General features: G+C 42.3%; 1 protein-coding gene across 1 annotated transcript in view; it reads left to right on the forward strand.

Annotated features, from left to right (window-relative positions):
• The first annotated feature begins 18883 nt into the window (after positions 1–18883).
• LOC122548600 (CUB and sushi domain-containing protein 1-like) overlaps positions 18884–19428 on the forward strand; it is a 2366391-nt gene continuing 2365846 nt past the window's right edge. Inside the window, exon 1 of the mRNA XM_043687435.1 lies at positions 18884–19075. Coding sequence (XP_043543370.1) covers positions 18892–19075 — 184 coding nt within the window. The 5' untranslated portion in view covers positions 18884–18891. The remainder of the gene's footprint in view (positions 19076–19428) is intronic.

The following is a 19428-nucleotide window of genomic DNA, read 5'->3' on the forward strand; positions in this document are numbered from 1 at the left end:
TGGACACAGCCTTAGAATTGGAGGGGGTAAATTCAGAACAGAGATGCGGAGACATTTCTTCAGCCAGAGAGTGGTGGGCCTGTGGAATTCATTGCCACAGAGTGCAGTGGAGGCTGGGACGCTAAATGTCTTCAAGGCAGAAATTGATAAATTCTTGATGTCACAAGGAATTAAGGGCTACGGGGAGAATGCGGGTATGTGGAGTTGAAATGCCCATCAGCCGTGATTGAATGGCGGAGTGGACTCGATGGGCCAAATGGCCTTACTTCCGCTCCTATGTCTTATGGTCTTATGGTCTTATGTGTAGAATGGTGCAGAGATTCAGTGTGAACATCAGCGCATGTGCAGAATGGTGCAGAGATTCAGTGTGAACATCAGCACATGTGTAGAATGGTGCAGAGATTCAGTGTGAATATCAGCGCATGTGCAGAATGAAGCGTGCGAACCAAATCCCGCTGGAATTGCATTATTGCGAACGGAGATAACTGTTCTCGAAAATACTCTTTCCTAATTCTTCAGCAACATTATAGTCAAATCGCACTGCCGAAATGCATGTTATCCCAGAAGTACCTGTAAGTTGCTATCCCAAAAATGCCCCCATTATTCCAAATTTCTGTCTTCTATTAGTTAGCCAATTCTCTATCCATGCAAATAGACTCCCTCCAACACAGTGGCTTTTATATTCCTAAGTAGCTTAATGTGTGGTACCTTATAGTTCATTTTCTGAATCTCCAAATATACTAATCCATTGCTTCTCAGTTATCTATTCTATTTGTTACCTCCTCAAATAATCTTAATAAATTTCTCAGGCATGATATCCTCTTCCTGAAGCCAGGTCAACTCTGCAAGATCATATTAAGTATTTCTAAATGCTCTTTTATTACATTCTCTACTTTAGATTCTAACATTTTCCCAATAACAGATGTTAAACTAATGGGCCAATAGTTTCCTGTTTTTTAATTTTCCAATCCTGAGGAACCTATGTAGAATCAAAGGATTCTTGCAAAGTTCTATCAGTGCATTCACTATTTCTTTAGCTGCTTCATTTAAGATCCTAGGATGTATCTCATCAGGCCCAAGGGACGTATTGGTATTTAGTCCCATTGGCTCTAATGATAGTTATTATATTTATTTCTTCTCCACCTTTTTTTCCTTGTTAATTTAGTATTTACAAATGTTATTCGGATCTTCTCTTCTGAAGAGTGATGCAATGCATTTACTCAACTCCTCTGGCATTTCCTCGTTCAACATTATTATTTGCCCAATTTCATTCTGTAAGGGGCCTATGTTCACTGCAATGTGTAATGCAATTTGAATATTATGGCAATTCTCTGCCTTGCTCCCACTCAGACATCTGTCTTCGGTCTTTTGCACTATTCCAATGTAGCCTAGAGGAACAGGTTTCAAAACTCAGCACTGAATTCAACAATTTCAGACCCTAAACACAGCCCAGTTTGTTTTCTTTTCTCTGCTTGTTTTATTTATTATTTCTTGTAGACAGCAGCACACTTGGTCGAGGAACATCTTTCATTTCTCTTTCCCTTTTCTTGTCCTTGCTTCTGGAAGACTAACTCTTGCACGATTCAACATCTCCTGTCTTCCACCCTATCGCAGACCTTCCTTTTGTCCTTGATCCATTCATCCATTGCTCGAAACCAATTGAACCTCTAAGCTCATCACCCTCAATTCTGTTTACAAACTTCACCAATGCGAGTATAACCTACAGAGTATGTCCGACATTCTGTTTATATTCTGATGTACGTAAATAACATTCCTGCCCCATTTGCCACAGGCCGGATGGATAAATGTAAAGCTCATTTATGTCAGTTGGCAGGTGTAGTGATACTAAGTAGCCAGAAGAGTGAACTAATCAGATCCGCTTGACCATTGTGAACACCATTAAGGGTGTCAAGGTAGATCATGGGTACAGGCTTCATACCTCTGTTGGGGACAACTGGATTATACAGTGGGTAGTGTCACACTGGAAACCTTTGAAGCAAAACCACCAGGGCATTTGTGTATTATATTCAGGGAAAGTATGCTCAGAACAAACTTACAAAACCAAAATAAGAAAAGAAATAAATACATTTGAAATGCTGTCAAAACATGACAAACAGCACAAAAACTAGGGCAACATTTATCGACTTCACTTATCTTCTGAAGGAATTAGAATTAGGATTAGAATTAGAATTAGAACCCTGTCGAATTAGGGTTGCCAACACTTCAGGAAAGAATTAAATATTAATCTCCAAGACGTTGCTGCAAATAAACCTGGGAATTAAATCACAGGGACATTAAAATAAATTGGGCATGCATATCCCATTTTCTTTGAGCAAGTTTGTTTGTTAGTTACAAAACTGCGTGACATAGGAAATATAACAGAATTACAAGGTTCATCTGATGGGATAACAAAGATGTTGTTCACTTTCTAGTCGCAGTGGAAAGGCTGGTTATGGTGAGCAATGACAAGAGTGTGGCGGGTATGGGATGGTTGGTGCTACAGGATTATGTAATGAGATCTAAAATATGTCCAGATTCAATAGGCAACCTTAGGTCAAATGTACAACAGCCAATATAACAGACCCACACGCTCTTTCTTACAAAGACAGGTCTCCTTCTTGTAAATCAGCACCAATCACGCAAACTATGGATTTTTGAAACCACTTTCGCATTTGAAGCAGCAAAATTGGTCCTTTTCCTTCCCCCGATAAGTCTCAGCTTTCCTGTGACCTTCTCTTCAGTGACAAAATGTAGATGTGCAGAACATAGCAATAGCCTTCTCCTGTGTCCATTTTAAATTAACAACCCTGGAAAGATTTCAACTTCTACCAAAGATCAGCCTTGAGACCGGACTTGGAGAATTGATTGGAAATTCATCATTGATGAAAAAGCCCTGCCCAATTATTTTTTGATAAAGGTGCTTGCTATCAGCTAAATGCAGGAGAAGCATAAAAGTCTGGCATCACCCTATTTCCAGTTCCTTGGCTGGGCAAGATCCCATTCTGTGTGGCTTTGAATTTGGGTTGCATGCCCATGACTCAGAATTGTCCAGCTCTCCGTCAAAATCAGCTGGACACAAATATTGATTACAATTAATCTATAATTTGTCATTTTCATTTCTACAGAGAAAGAAAATATGTCAGACATGGACCCTTCCTATGGTTCTGGTCTTGCTAGACCCCTCACCCTCTAGCATTAAAGTGGACGAGCAATTCCATTGTCTCTGTTAACCCTTAAGCTGACAAGAGATGCTAGACAGTGACCTAGCAATGAGTAAAACTGATTCTTCTTCTTTCCCCACTGAGTTGCTGACTGGGTTACACTGCTACGGTGCTCAATCCCACCAACAGAACTGGAGAAAACCCTGCTTCTCTCTTTTTTTTTTGCAAAGCACCTCCCTATGCTCTGTGTTATGTACAGACATTCAAATATTTTGTGCAGTAATTTCCTCTGTGGGTCAGGATGACGTCAGAAGTTGTAAGAATAATGTTTGGATGATTATGTGAACTGTTTAAACCTTTGAGACTACCTTAAAGACTGACATTCACTTCTAAGTGCCTACTTTATTTGAGAGCAAGTTGCCATTAATTTTGGAGACAAATTTCTTCAGAGTTTCCCACACTTTGTTGTCATAATGTTGGCAGAAGTATGGCGGCAACTACACTTACAGCACTTCCAGAAAAATTACAATGGATGAGTGAGAGGAATTCCAAACAAATTCTCTCCCATTACCTTCGATCTCACACTTTGAGCAGAATGTTCCAGCCTGAAAGTGGGAAAGAAGCCTTATTAGGTGGTGTAGTGATATTCTAAACCCCTGCTACTTTCCGGGTCCCACTAGAATTAATTTCTGTGTGGAAAGGCCCAAGCTCAACATTCTTGCCCTGCCGTCAATTTAGGCCCCAAAGCCATTTCAACTGGGCTGCAATTAGTTCAGTTCCAATGGGAAGGGAAAGAGTCAGTACACCTAACTAGTAAATAAACTATGAGTGGTGTTCAGGGCAGGGGTCTCTCAACACCTGTGAATCTGCAAATGGTCAAGGGACTGGATATAGAGCAGGGGTGCTACCACAGACAGCCAACTCCTACCCTTCATGTTGACCTTCATTTTTCCCCATTCCATTCCTGACCTCTTCCTCGCAAGTCATTCCCAGCAACAATTTTTCTGTTGTACGGTCTCTCCTCCAAACCAGAGGAAGGATTTCAGATCCCAACATGCTGCAGTTTTCTGTCCACAAGTCTCTCCCATCTTTGACTTTGTCTGAAAGCAGGATGAATCTGGTTGTACAATCATACAGCACAGAAGGAGTCAATTCACCATAAAGTGCCTGTATCTGCTCTGTTAAAGAGCCATCCAAATCAGTCTGAGTACCCTGCTCTTTTTATCATGGATCTGCAATTAATTTTGCTTTTACAAGTTGTCTTTTGAATGTTAGGATTGAATCTATTTTCACAACCATTTGAGCAAGTCCAAACTACATTGTAAATAAATATTGGAAAAAACATTGCAAAGCATAAGAGAACTTCCAGAGTTACTCTGTTAAATCTTATTATCAGAAGAGTGGAAACATGTCCTTTCAATGGAGTTAGCTCAATGTTTCAATTTAATGCTCTAGAGACAACTCGTTTTGCAAGACATTTTCTCCTAATCTCTTCTCTGATTATGCCCTTCTTTGGTTTTGAATGTGACGGTAACAATAGTAGGGGACAACATATGGTGTCAGACCTAACCATTTGTTAAATAAAATGATTAATCTATTGTTACCATGTGCTATTTTGTACTGTGTGATCCACTGGGAGATAAATCAAGCAGTGAGCTCTCCTGTAAACAATTTTAATTGGATGTCATACTTCCAGGACAACAAAGTAGTTTCCTTTCAGATGGCCCAGTCCTCCTTGCATTCTGGATTTTGCTTCATTTAAATTACTGAAGCTAGAAATGAAATTATGTCTCCAGAGCATTAAATTGAAATGTTGAGCTAACTCCATCTTAAGGATATATTTCCACTCTTCTGATAACAAGATTTAACAGAGTAACTCTGGAAGTTCTCTTATACTTTGCAATGTTTTTCACAATGTTTATTTACAATGCAGTGCCGCAAGTGTGGTGCTGGAAAAGCACAGCAGGTCAGGCAGCATCCGAGGAGCAGGAGAATCGATGTTTCAGGTATAAGTCCTTCATCAGGATTCCTGCATCGATTGTCCTGCTCCTCGGATGCTGCCTGACCTGCTGTGCTTTTCCAAGACTCCACTCTCGACTCTGATCTCCAGCATCTGCAGTCCTCACTTTCTCCTACTTTATTCACAATGCAGCTGGGTTGCCTTTGAGGGATGCTTTCATTGACAATTCCTCCAGGATTGAAGTATTTTACATTCATGCCTGCGTTCCTGGCTGACCGTAGCTGACAGTCAGAAAGTACAATTTCAGACTGTTGAAAAGCTTTTTACTTTTATGTATGTGACATTTAAATATGAGAAATATTTTATTTCTTAAAAAAATATAATTTTGATGCATTTTGAAAGGCATGTTTATAATTTACGGTGGGAGAGGGAATGAGTTTTTTAAGACGAGGTTAGAAATGAGAATCCAGAGCCATTGAAGGGAAACAACATTTCAATATAAATGCAGAAAAGCAACATGGTTTGAAGGTATTGACTCTTTGCAAGGGGCAAGGTTCAGGGGAGGTTTGTAGAAGTTAGAATACTTAAATGCAAAGTGTACAATTTCTACAATTAATCATGAAAAGGTGCAGGCCTAAACCTACCAAATACAAGGTTAGTCAATTTAACCTTCACACTGGAGTATCTTTTAGAAATAACAGTCCAAAGAAAATTAACAGTCACTTGGACACGCATGGATTAATTAAGAAAAGCCAACATGGATTTGTTAAAAGCAAAATGCATTCAAGTCACATGGTTAATTTATTTTGACTAGGTAATTAATAGGATTGTTAAGGACAATGCAGTTGATGTAATATACGTAGACTTCAAAAATGCATCTGATAAAGTGCCATATAAAAACCTTGTCAGGAAAGTTGAAGCTCATGCAACATGGATATAAAGTTATCCAGCTGCCAGGAGCAGAGAGTAGTGGTAAGTAGCTATTTTATGAACTGGAAGAAGATGAGCAGTTTGACCAGTGTTTTTAATCAGTAGCGTTGAGAGAATATTGAATTTCATAATGCGCAGATAGCACAGCACTCAGAATTCGAGCCAACAGTAAAGAGGATTCAAGACGGCATAAATGGACTGGTGAAACAGCTGAACCTGTGGCATGTAGAAATTACAGAGAAATAAAACATTTTGATCAGGAGAATGAAGGAAGGCAAAATAAACTGTTGGTTATTCTGAAGGTGGTGCAGGAAATGAGTGACCTGGGATTACATGTGAACAAATCATTGAAGGTGGTAGGGTGTTAAATTTTATCTGCCAAAAGTGACCACTGCTGTCTTTATCATCTTCGTGGGCTCTGTTTATCTTTAGTTTCCTAAACCTTATGCATGCCTCCTCCTTCTTTTTGACTGGGCTTTGCTTTAATCTGACATCTCAATTAAATCTCAGCACAGATGGCTGAACATGGAAAAATAGAGGGAAACTTTTTCCATTAACAAACTAGAACCAGTGGCAACAAAGTTTGGGTGAAAGAACCAAAGGTAACATGAGGGGAGAATAATGTTGAAGAAAATGCAATCATGGCTTTCACAAGAGAATTGGATAAGTGCTGAAGGGAAAGGTGTTGTAGGTCTTCAGGGAAAGGTTAAGGAAGTGAGACCTGCCAAAATACTTTTACAGAGAGATAGCAAGGATTAAAAAGGATGAGTGACCTCTTTCACTATCATTCTGACTCTATAAATAACTTCACCATGACAAAATGCATGATGTTTAAAGCTACACATTTTATACATTTGACAACTATCCATTGCAAGTAGATATATCCTAATGAAAACAAAGGAAACTTTGGAATCAAATTTATGCCATGACTGTTGTCTTGAATGGCAATATTTGAAGAATGTTTGAAGAATATTGCCTTCATTGAAGACTTATTATTAGAGGCAAGGGTAAGGTTTGAATATACAGTCCGTATCTGGCATTATGACAACTGTTTTCAATAATATTAAGTGTGAGACAGACATTTTTCGATATTCAAGTGACAAAGATATCTACAGAATGAAAAACAGACACAGTAATGGAGAGAGGTCAAGATACAGGCATTAAAAAATGGTATAGAAAGATATAGCCAGAGGTATACACAGCCATGGTGAAATGAGTGGATGAGCAGAAGAAAACACAGAGAGACCGAGATAGAGAAAAGTCTTCAAAGTGCTGGAGGAGAGAGTGAATATGAGGGACAGAGAGAGACAGATGGAGAGAGGGCAGCACGGTAGCTCAGTGGTTAGCACCTGCTAGTTCAATTCTAGCTTCAGGTGACTGCCTATGTTGGAGTTTGCACATTCTCCCATGTTTCCTCTGGTTCTCTGGTTTCCTCCCACACTCCAAAGATGTGCAGGTCAGGTAAATTGGCCATGCTAAAAAATGCCCATAGTGTTCAAAGTGGTGTAGGCTAGGTGCATCAGTTCAGGGAAACGTAAGGTAATAGGTTAGGGGAATGGGTCTGGGTGGGGTACTCTGAGTGTCAGTGTGGGCTCATTGGGCCAAATGGCCTGTTTCCACACTGTAAGGATTCTATGACCTTTGCACATCTCCAGAGATGGAGTGATGAGCAGACATTGAATGTTGTTCGTCCTGCTTTTTAAATGGCACCTGGAAGTTAGATCCTGGCAGGTTCAGCCCATAAAATGTAATGTTTCACCTGTGTTTGGAAATGCAATGAGATGACAAGAACATGATTGCCTGACAAAACCTGACTCACCCCTGAGCATGTCACTTCCCCTTTGAGGCCAAGCTCCAGACTCAGTTTCAGAGAAACACAATACAAAGGAGTCAAGGTTTCACACTGCCTCTCTGTAACTCTCTGTCCCTTTCTCCTGTCTCTCTTACTCTGCTGACCTCTGTCTCAGTCTCATTCTCATTCTCCCTCAGTGCAGCTGCTAGGGTTAGGATGGTCAGATATCTGGCATGGAAGTACCGAACTGTGAAGAAATGTTAAGAATGAGATGTTTATTTACCATTGATCTTCACTTGGTCATTGCTCTTTGGGCCCTTAGCAGGCAGCGCATTTGTCGAGTCCTACAGCCACCATGCATGTGACAATTAGCTCGATCTAACTCTTGCTGGTCATCATTATTCCCTGCAATCCTGCCATTGCAACCCGCATAATGGCTTCTTCCCCGTGTCCTTAAATTTCAGGCAAATGGCCTATCCTGCACAGCTGAATATGGAACAATGCATTATCAACCTTTTCCATTGTTCTCCTCACCTGGAAAAGGCTACTGCTGCACTTCCATGTTCCCATTGCCCCATTACTGTGATTCTCTGTTCTACATCCATGATTCCTCTCTTTACTCCTGAGGATCCTTCCAGATCCCTTTCCAACTTTGCCATTTTACTCGATAGCAGCAGTTCAAGAAGTCAGCTCACCACCCTCTCAAAGACAATAAGGGCTGGGCAATAAATGTTGGCCCAGCCAGAGAAGCCCATATCTCTGAATGACTGAAAGAAAGATACGATGGCTCAGTGGTTAGCACTGCTGCCGCACAGCATCAGGGTCCCAGGTTCGATTCCAGCCTTGGGCGACTGTGTGTGGAGTTCGCACATTCTCCCTGTGTCTGTGTGGGTTTCATCCGGGTGCTCCAGTTTCCATCCACAGGTGCGCAAGTTAGGTGAATTGGCCATGCTAAATTGCCCATAGTGCTAGGTGCTTTAGTAGAGGGAAATGGGTCTGGGTGGGTTACTCTTCGGAGGGTCGGTGTGGACTGGTTGGGTCGAAGGGCCTGTTTTCACACTGTAAGGAATCTCATCTCATTCCACACCATTTCTACATATCAAATCCTTTTGTATTTAGCTCCCTGTGGGTGGTAAGCCCTGCTTGCTTGCCTTGATCAGGATTGTTGTCAGCCAGCACGGTTGCATTGCTTGGGTAGACCTGATGCCCTGGTCAGGCTGCATCTGAATATTTTAACATTTGACAAAATCAAGCAAGACTACATGACTGAAACTCCTCATGAGCTGGCTGACCCAATCAGGCTTCAGCCATTGCACTGGTAGCATTTATGCAAAGAAAAGGCTTGGTTATGAAGTAGCCAAGGGACTGAAGAAGGTTGTACTCACTGGAACTTTAAGGAAGGGGTCTACTGCACCACGCTTCATATACATACTCATGTTTGTGAACACGCATGGTTCCCCTTTCTGGCTAACCACTGTGAATTCCAGGGAGCTGGGATATTTAGTGAGTACTCATGGAATGTTAATGAGTGCAAAAGAGGTTCCGGGAAGGTTTGGAATGCTAACCTTCCTGAAAAGTTCTAAGCACTTAATAACGAAACATCATTGGAAAGTATTCAGTTTTGCTGCCGATTGTTTGAAAAGCTGCAGGAGATTCCACATGTTTCTGCCCTTTGGGTTGTCTTCATAAGTCCTCAATATGTTTTATAGTGCAATTATAAAGAAATAAACAAAATCTATTATAACAACGGTACGTACGTATTGTTCCAATAATGTGCATGGTATGTCTGATTAATTACCATACTTGCTATAAGGAGTTTTTCATAGCCATAAAATGTCTGAAAACAGCAGAGCCAAGAAAGTAAAGGAGGTTCCATCTCTCTGAAATGTGAACATCTTATTTTATTCACTGATTTCATAACACCAGGCGTGTTTGCTTGCGAGATTTGTTAAATTCTCAAAGGAAGTATTATAATTTTAGTACCTTTTCATTGCTCTGTCATTCCTGTGCCATGTGTCATTTTCTACGTTGATGACTCAGCTGAAATGAGGGAACTGGCTGTGTGGACAGCTGTGTCTTTCACACTATGGCTTTCCTCATCTTGATGTGATGCAACGAGCCATTAGGCATTGTGTTACTGAGGCTGCTTCTTATGTACATAAATAACAGAAAACAGCAATAAAAGAGCATTTGCATTGACATAGTGTCTTTCACAACCTACGGCAGTCTCTCGTCCTTTACAGCCAGTGTAGTAGTACTTATTGGAGTAGTATAACTTACAATCTAAGGATCACAGCAGCAAAGTATTGCGCAGCAAGATGCACCAGCAATAGGATAATAACCAGATAATTAGTTTCGGTGATTGTTGATTGAGAGATAATCATTGTTTGGGACACCTGGAGGCACTCTTTTATCTTCTTTGAAATTGTGTAATGGAATGTTTTTGAGACGAGACAAAGGACCTCAGTTTGATGTCTCATTTGCAAGGTGGTATCTCCAATGGCGAATTGCTCTCTCAGTGCCTCAAATGAAGTTTCACCTTGGATTTTTAATCATGTTACTAAATAAGCCACTGTGGACACTGGGTAAGCACATCTTCAACTGGGGACACAAAGTCATAACTTTATTCAGTGTTGTTCATGCTCCAAAATATCCCCATGGGATCCACACCGGAGCAATGGGCATTACACAAGATAAATGAGTTAGCGATTCTTCTGTCAGTGATCCTGAGGTCCTAAGAGAAGGCGTTGCATGATGGTTAACAAGAGGCAATGGCCATCAGTGTGGCTAGTGAGGTTATATTTTGATTTGATTTATTATTGTCATGTGTACTGAGATACAGTGAAAAGTATTGTTTTGTGTGCTATCCAGACAAATCATACCTTACATAAAAGTACATCAGGGTCATACAGCAGAATGCAGAATGTAGAGTTAAAAGAGGTTGCAGAGAAAAATCAACTCTAATATAATAGCGAGAAAGAAGCTGTTTTTGAATCTGTTGGTACATGCTTTCAAACTTTCGTATCTTCTGCCCGATGATAGAATGTGCAGAATGGGTTTGAATCTCAATGAGAAATTGGGGATAATGGAGGAGAATTAATGTTAGTGCAGGTTGAAGTCCTTGGGGTGAGAGGTGACTCCTTCCCCATCTGCTGCAGAGACAAAATGTGGGCAACAAAGACTACATTTTATGAGGATATTAGCAAAGGGGTCTTGGAAAAGTTAACATCATTGAAGGAAAATCAGGTGAGGATTAGACAGAATGAAACAGGATACCGTCACAATTCCAGTTGGAGAACAATTTGTTTGGCATCGCACCCACGTATGTTAACATCGATACTCTCTATCACCAGCACACAATGGCTGCGGTGTGTATCTTTTATAAAATACCCAGCATCAGCTTCCCAAGTCTCCTTTGACAGCAATTTCTTAACCCCTGGCCTTTACCACTTAGAAATACAAGGGCAGCAGATTCATGAGAACATATCACGTGCAATTTCTCCTCAAAGTCACATACCATTCTGACTTGGGACTATATTGCCATTCCTTTGTTATTATTGGGTCATAAATGTGGAACTCACCCCTTCTAGCAGAGCTCTCGGTGCACTTTCACCATGTGACCTGCAATGAGTAATGCACCATCAGCTTCTCAAGTAGGAATGGGTGATAGAAAGTTGAATTTCTTGTCAAGAGGAAGAAGAAGGCTTATGTTAGGACGAGATGTGAAGGCTCAATTAGGGTGCTTGAGAGTTACAAGTTAGCCAGGAAAGACCTAAAGAGAGAGCTAAGAAGAGCCAGGAAGGGACAAGAGAAGTCATTGGTGGATAGGATCAAGGAAAACCCAAAGGCTTTCTATAGCTATATCAGGAATAAAATAATGACTACAGTAAGATTAGGGCCAATCAAACATAGTGCTAGGATGTTGTGAATGGATTCAGAGGAGATGGGGAAGCGCTAAATGAATACTTTTCGTCAGTGTTCAAACTAGAAAAAGACAATGTGATCCAGGAGAATACTGGGATACAGGCTACTAGATGAGATGGAATTGAGGTGCATAAGGAAGAGGTGTTAACAACTCTGGAAAGTATAAAAATAGATAAGTCCTTTGGGCCAGATGGGATTTATCCCAGGATTCACTGGGAAGTCAGGGAGGAGATTGCCTTTGATCTTTATGTTGTCATTGTCTACAGGAATAGTGCCAGAAGACTGGAGGATAGCAAATGTTGTTCCCTTGTTCAAGAAGGGGAGTAGAGACAACCCTGGTAATTATAACCAGTGATCCTTACTTTGATTGTGGGTAAAGTGTTGGAAAGGGTTATAAGAGATTGGATTTATAATCATCCAGAGATGAATATGTTGATTAGGGATAGACAACATGGTTTTGTGAAGGGTGGATTGTGCCTCTCAAACCTTATTGAGTTCTTTGAGAAGGTGACCAAACACGTGGATGAGGGAAAACCAGTTGATGTGCTCTGCATGGATTTCAGTAAGGCATTTGATAAGGTTCCCCCTGGAAGGCTATTGCACAAACTCTGGAGGCATGCGTTTGGGGGTGATTTAGCAGTTCGGATCAGAAATTGGCTAGCTGAAAGAAGAGAGTGTAGTGGTTGATAGGAAATGTTCATCCTAGAGTTCAGTTACTAGCAGGGTACTGCAAGGATCTGTTTTGGTTCCACTATTGTTTTTCATTTATAGAAATGACCTGGATGAGGGCATAGAATGATGGGTTAGTAAATTTGAGGATGACACTAAGGTCGGTAGAATTGTGGATAGTGACGAAGGATGTTGTAGGTTATAGAGAGATGTAGATAAGCTGCAGAGCTGGGCTGAGAGTTGTCCAACGGAGTTTAATGCAGAATATTGTGAGGTGATTCAGTTTGGAAAGAGTAGCGGGAATGCAGATTACTGAGTTAACAGTAAGATTCTTGGTAGTGTAGATGAGCAGAGAGATCTCAGTGTCCAGGTACATAGATCTTTGAAAGTTGCCAACCAGGTTGATAGGGCTGATAAAAAGGCATACATTATATTAGCTTGTATTAGTAGAAGGATTGAGTTTGGAGCAATGAGGTCATGCTGCAGCTGTACAAAACTCTGGTGTGGCCACATTAGGAGTATTGCATACAATTCTGTTCACTGCATTATAGGAAGAATGTGGAAGTTTTGGAAAAGGTTCAGAGGAGATTTACTAGGATGTTGCCTGGTTTGGAGGGAAGGTCTTATGAGGAAAGTCTGAGAGACTTGAGGCTGTTTTCGTTAGAGAGTAGAAGATTGAGAGGTGACTTAATAGAGATATATAAGATAATCAGAGGGTTAGATAGGTTGGACAGTGAGAGCCTTTTTCCTCAGATGATGATGGCTAGCATGACAAGACATAGCTTTAAATTGAGGTGTGATAGATGTAGGACAGATGTCAGAGGTAGTTTCTTTACTCAGAGAGTAATAGGGGCATGCAACAGTAGTAGATTCGCCAACTTTAAGGGCATTTAAATGATCATTGGACAGGAATCATGTAGGATAAATGGACTTCAGATTAGTTCCACAGGTCAGTGCAACATTGAGGCCAAAGGGTCAGTACTGCACTGGAATGTTCTATGTTCTATGTATCCCCACTTCTGACCTGCTATTGAATTGGAAATCATGGATGAAGCTGAAGATGGCGGAGCTTAGGACAGTCGCGTGAAAGTTCCTGCAGCAATCATTCCCCACAACCTGATTTAAAAGAAACCAATTTTTATTAAAAATGGGTGCACTGAATAATAAAATATGGTATGTGCTGCAATTGAAAGCCACATTGATAAACCCTCACAACTGTTGGGTGAATTATCACTTTTACTGTAGTTGAGCCCCGAAACTGGGAGACTGCATTGCATGGAATTTTGCAAAGAGGAGTGCAGATTGGACAACTCTGACACCTTGTGTTACTGTGCTGATGTGAAACTCTTCAGCTGCAAAGGCAGAAGTGCTGTGCATTTTACCTCACCAGCACATCCAGTGAGTACACACAGCAAGTGTGTACAATTACAATGTCAATAAAAATAGCCTGCTAGTTCTGCACTTGATGCTGACCACACTGTTTGAGGAATGGCAGTGAGAAGCTGACTGACTCATCAGCTGCAGGGTTACCCACATCCAAGTCATGTGCACCACTTGTGAGAAGCACCTTGTAACTAGTTGCAAGCGATGGTCTAAAGGGCATTCGCTAACTAATGTCCAGTTCCCAGTCAACTAAGGAGTCATGTGTGCTCTGAGAGGACCGGAAAACAAAAGCAAGAATCAAAATACAAGATCAGATTTTAAAAAATGAATGACATATGATTGTCTAATCTCTTTACCCAAGTGGATACTATCTCCAAAATACTTTGAGCATGTTATTTTATAGACAAGTAGGCTATTTGTTATATGTTATTCAGTGGAGATTCAGTGAAGTCAGACTGATTACAATCCAATTTGACTTTAATAATACTTACTGTGATGAGGTTTCCGTTTTACTTAAGGGCACCTTTTGGAGAGGAGACTTTCACCGTGACAGGAAATATTTGATTCTGATGAGTTACGTTCTTGCAGATTTTTAAAAACTATTATCGACAAGTGCTTTCTTTTTCTACCTCTCCTCCCAGAGCTCTTCTTTATTGTATCTAAAGAAAATGTTCATAGAGTCCCTAGAGTGTGTAAAGAGCCCATTTGGCCCATCAAGTCTGCATTGACCCTTCAAAGAGCATCCCACCCATACCTGTGACCCACATTTCCCATGGCTACTGCACATTCCTGGACGGTATGGGGGCGATATCACATGGTCAGTCCACTTGCCCTGCATGGCTTTGGACGGTGGGAGGAAACTGGAGCGCCCAGTGGAAACCCAAACTGATATGGATGAGCATACAAACTCCACACAGTCACTCAAGCCTGGAATTGGACCTCAGCCCTTGGAGCTGTAAGACAGACAGTACTAACCACTGAGCCGTCACAGCACCCATCATTTCTGAGTTCTTCTGATGGATTTTATATTATCCAGCTTTTACAAGGTCAACCTTTCCCATTGGTGGTGCTGACACTGCAGTGAATTTCTTTGAGGCACTATTTAGTGTTGTTGAGTGTGGTATGCTGATGGGATTCTAAAATCTTGCTGACAATTGTCTCAAACAATGCTGTTTATTACTGGTTATTGGATTACCCCACGATTAATGTCAAAATGTCTAACTCTCTAGGAGAAGGGCCTTCTAACCACCCAATCTGGGTTGAAAGCTTCCTAAATCATTTCATTGTAGCTAAATGGACAGAGGGAAAAATACACTGTGAATAACTAATAATAAGCTAAAATCACATGAGAGGTCAATGAACAGCTGATGGAAAACACTAGTGATGGGAGGCTAAGCGATGAGCTACTCTTAGGGTCGGCAATCACCCTAGTGGTATTACCACTCAACTGTTAATGCAGAGATCCAGGTAATGCTCTGGGAACCTGTGTTTGAATCCTGCCATGGCAGATGGTTAGACAAGCAGGAGGTTGGAAGAACACATGAAGCCAGGCAGCATTTAGAGGTGGGGAAGGCAATATTTTGGGTGTAACCCTTCTTCGGGAATGGAGGTGGGGGTAAAGGGAGCTACAGATAAGAGGGTGGGGTGGGGAGAGGGGCGAAATGGTCAAGGAGGGATAGGTGATCACAGGTAGTGGGTATGACCAGGTTGGATCGATGGGAGCGATGAAGCCGGTTGGTGGCTGCAAGGATTAGTAGATGGAATGGAAGGGAGGAGGTGGGGCTGGAAAGGGAGTCAGGGGTTGGGAGAGGAGGTTATTTGAAATTCAAGAACTCAATGTTGAGTCCTCTGGGCTGTAGACTACCCAGGCAGGAAACAAGGTGTTGTTCCTTCAATTTTCAGTCTGTGGCAATGGAGGAGGCTGAGGATGGACATGTTGGAGAGGGAGTGGGAGATGACCGGGAGGTCAAGCTTGCCTTTATGGGTCTAGCTGAGATGCTCTGTGAAACATATCCTTAGTTTATGTTTTGCGTCACCAATGTAGAAAAGACCACATCAGGAGCACTAGATACAGTAAACTAGGTTGGAGGAGATGGCAGATGGTTGATTGTGAGTTCAATAAAAGTCTGGAATTTAGAGTCTAACAATGACCATGAATCCATTGTTGATTGTTGTAAAAAAAACATCTGGTTCACTAATGTTCTTTCAGGAAGGAAACTGCTATCCTTACCCTGATCTGACCGACATGTGACTCCTAGCCCATAGGAATATGGTTGACTCATAGACTGCCCTCTGGGCAATAAATGCTGGCCTAGCCAGTGATGCCCTCATCCTGTGAGCAAATAACAAAAAAAAGTGTTGCATAAACTCAGTTTGTGTTCATTCCATTATGAAGTGGAGATTGAGGAGCGATCTGTCACAGCATTTACAAATTTGAAAATACTGGATGAAGAGAAACTTTTTAAGAGGCCAGACTCTTAAAACCGAAACAAAAACAGAAATTGCTGGACAAGTTCAGCAGGTCTGGCAGCATCTATGAAGAGTAATCGGAGTTAACGTTTCGGATCCCATGACTCTTCCTATTAAAACAGGAGCTAGGCCAGTTGAAGAGTAACCATGAAGTAATTGTCCACCCAAAAGAGAAGTGGGAAGCTGAAACCCTTTCCACCAAATACAGTACAGATGCTGGATCAATTGGAATTTTCAAGGCTAGGGTAGATAGGTTAGTTTTGAATATTTCATGGGATTTGGAGCAATGAGTGTGGTGTATGAGTGAGGATGGGGATAGGGGTGTGAGTGGAGAGTGTAGTATAAAATATATAACTACCCTTAAACAATCCTTACCACATCCTGGTAGAGGTGGCAGAACTACCATGAGATGCTAGTACTGTTTATCAGGACAATACCACAGGGAGTGGGAATAGGAGATGAAGTATATGAGAGGTGACCTCACAGAAGTTTACAAAATAATGAGGGACTTAGATAGGGTTAATGGCAGAGATTTTCCCTGGGATGGGGAATTTTAAGTCTCAAGGGCATATTTTTAAGGTGAATGGAGAGAGATTTTAAAAAGACATGAGAGGAACATTTTTTTACACAGAGGATAGTTTGTGCGTGCAATGAGCTTTCTGAGGAAGTGGTGGATGTGGGTACAATTACAATATTTAAAAGACATTTGGATGGATACGTGAATAGGAAAGGTTTGGAGGGATATGGGCCAGGAGCAGGCAGGTGGGACTAGTTTAGTTTGGGATTATGCTGGGCATGGACTGGTTGGACCGAAGGGTCTGTTTCAGTGCTGTATCACTCTATGATCTAACCAAAGAACAAAACAACCTAGAGGGACTGAAAGATTCATTTCCCGGTCCTGTATTCTTAACTCTTTCAGATACGGATCCACCTGTGACATATTTCCACTATTTGATATCATTTTTAACTTCATACTGTGGCGTGCTGCAATGAAATATAATTCCCAGAAGGGCCGAGGGAGAGCATAAAGTGGGTATAAGATATTTTAAAATGGCAAGTACGTGTGGCTCTCGAATAAAACTATTTCACAACGCACTTTTTTTTGCAAAAAAGCTCTAACTTTCAATTATCTGATACTTGAACGTGAAGTCTTGCTCTAAAAGATCCTAGTGTGTCAAGACAGTGATCAGTCTGCACAGAGAACCCAAGGATTGGTTGGCCATGAATAAACTCTCCTCGCTGGATCACACAGCGGAGACTCTGACATTATAGCCACTTTCCTTGCCAAGGCGAGGTGGCTGTTCCACAGGGACAAGAGGCTGAGAAGAACGAGTTGAGACTTCGATGCATTTCTGGAGATCTGGAATCTCCAAACTGACGATGGAAAGAACTCGGCGACTTTCTTCCTGAACCGAGACCGGGGCATTCGCTTCCGAGGAGAGACTGTATCAATTTGCAAGCCTTCGCTCTCTCCCTTTTTTTTGTATCGATCCAATGGTCAAAGGACCTTCATGGCCATAAAGGGCGATGAAGCTATCTTCGCCCAGCCTCAAGCCGCTGTAATTCTCTCATCGGCCGCTGGATGGCAGCAACGTTACACATTTGCTTTGACTGGGGGGGAAAAGGAAGAAAATCCTTTTTGCGCATTTTGTCAAACACGTAGCTAAAGTTTCCTGTTTTCCTGTCTCAATATATTTTCACTTCACATTTCTGCTCCTTGAACTCACGCCCGCGTGCAATTATTTCTGGAGTTGCAACATTCCTGTGTTTTTCAGTACAAGTTGTCAGAAATACCCCAATGCTAATGTGAAATTGACTAGCGCACTTAAAATGTCAGAATTGTTACATAAAGTGGGATTGCGAGAAGCAATTCAGAATTGAAGCGTTTAATCCGACGTCACAAGTGGGATTTATAAGGCATCATTGCACAGTAGAAATTCCTGCTGAAAAGTTTTGATTCCCACCTCTTTACTTGCATAAAATGTAGAAAACTTTGAAATGTGTTCCAAAGGGGAAAAAGAAACGGGGTCTGGACTCACTTTGTCAAGAGGTTATAAGATTGGTTTGTGTGGGAATGTGTCTGTCCCCAGGCGGGAGGAGGGCTTCCCCAGAGAAAACTGGCGGTCTCTCGCACCTGGGATGTGGTGTGGAGAGGTGACTGGGCAGAGCTTGCTGGCTGTCACTCTCTCTCTCACACACACACACACACACACACGGTGCCTGTGGGGCTGAGATGGGTTGAGTTTGCTGGTGAGAGCTGCTTCCCCTGTGCGTGTGCGATTGGTCGAGTCCAAGTGTTTGGTTCCAGAGAGCCAGGCTCCGCTCTGTTCTGCTCTCTGCCTCTCTCTCTCTCCCTCTCATACACACACACACAGTCTCTCTCTCACACACACACACACAGATATAACCTGCCTATGTCCCTTTCGGGGTCTGCTTAGGATTTGAGGATCACATCGACACGGATTTGAAAGCTTCTCCGGCCTCTACCTCTCTGCAATATAGACAGATATAAATCCCGAGTCTGTCTCCCCTCTCCCACCAAACCCCCCCCCCCCCCCCCCCTCACCCTCTACCCCCTCCCCTTCCCCTCTTCCCCATGAACCATGAGACGTTCTGGCAGTGCCGGAATGGCTCGACTTGCACCGCGATGTGAGGAAGCAGGAGCCGTGTGTGTGGAGATGGAAGCTGCGAAGGCTTTAGCGTGCGGACTCTGGGAGATGACAGCAGGAGCATCACTGAGACTGCTGCTGCTGTTCTGCTGTGTGGGACTGTTGGTGGCAGCTGGCGGTAAGTTAGAGGTGATCTTTACACACATTACCCACCTCAGCCTGGGCAGGAGGAGGAGAGGGAGGGGAGTTTGTGCGGGGCTATGTGTGTGTGTGTGATCCAGTACCCCTCACAGCCTGCCAGCTGCTGTAGTTTCACTGCTAACCCCCCTCCCCCTCCCACCGCCCCAATGCACTTGACATCTCCCCGCGAAAGGAACTTCCCAAATCAGGAGGGGCTCTGATCGCCGGCGGATGCACAGGGCAGAGGGCTGGCCCGGGGACTGGGTGTGTGAGGGGGTGAACAGGAAACGGGAACGGAGATATGAGAGACGGCAGGGGGAATAGGAGAAGGAGGCTAACGGTTTACTGAGA

Source organism: Chiloscyllium plagiosum, chromosome 3 (assembly GCF_004010195.1).
Source record: "Chiloscyllium plagiosum isolate BGI_BamShark_2017 chromosome 3, ASM401019v2, whole genome shotgun sequence".
Classification (NCBI taxonomy): domain Eukaryota; kingdom Metazoa; phylum Chordata; class Chondrichthyes; order Orectolobiformes; family Hemiscylliidae; genus Chiloscyllium; species Chiloscyllium plagiosum.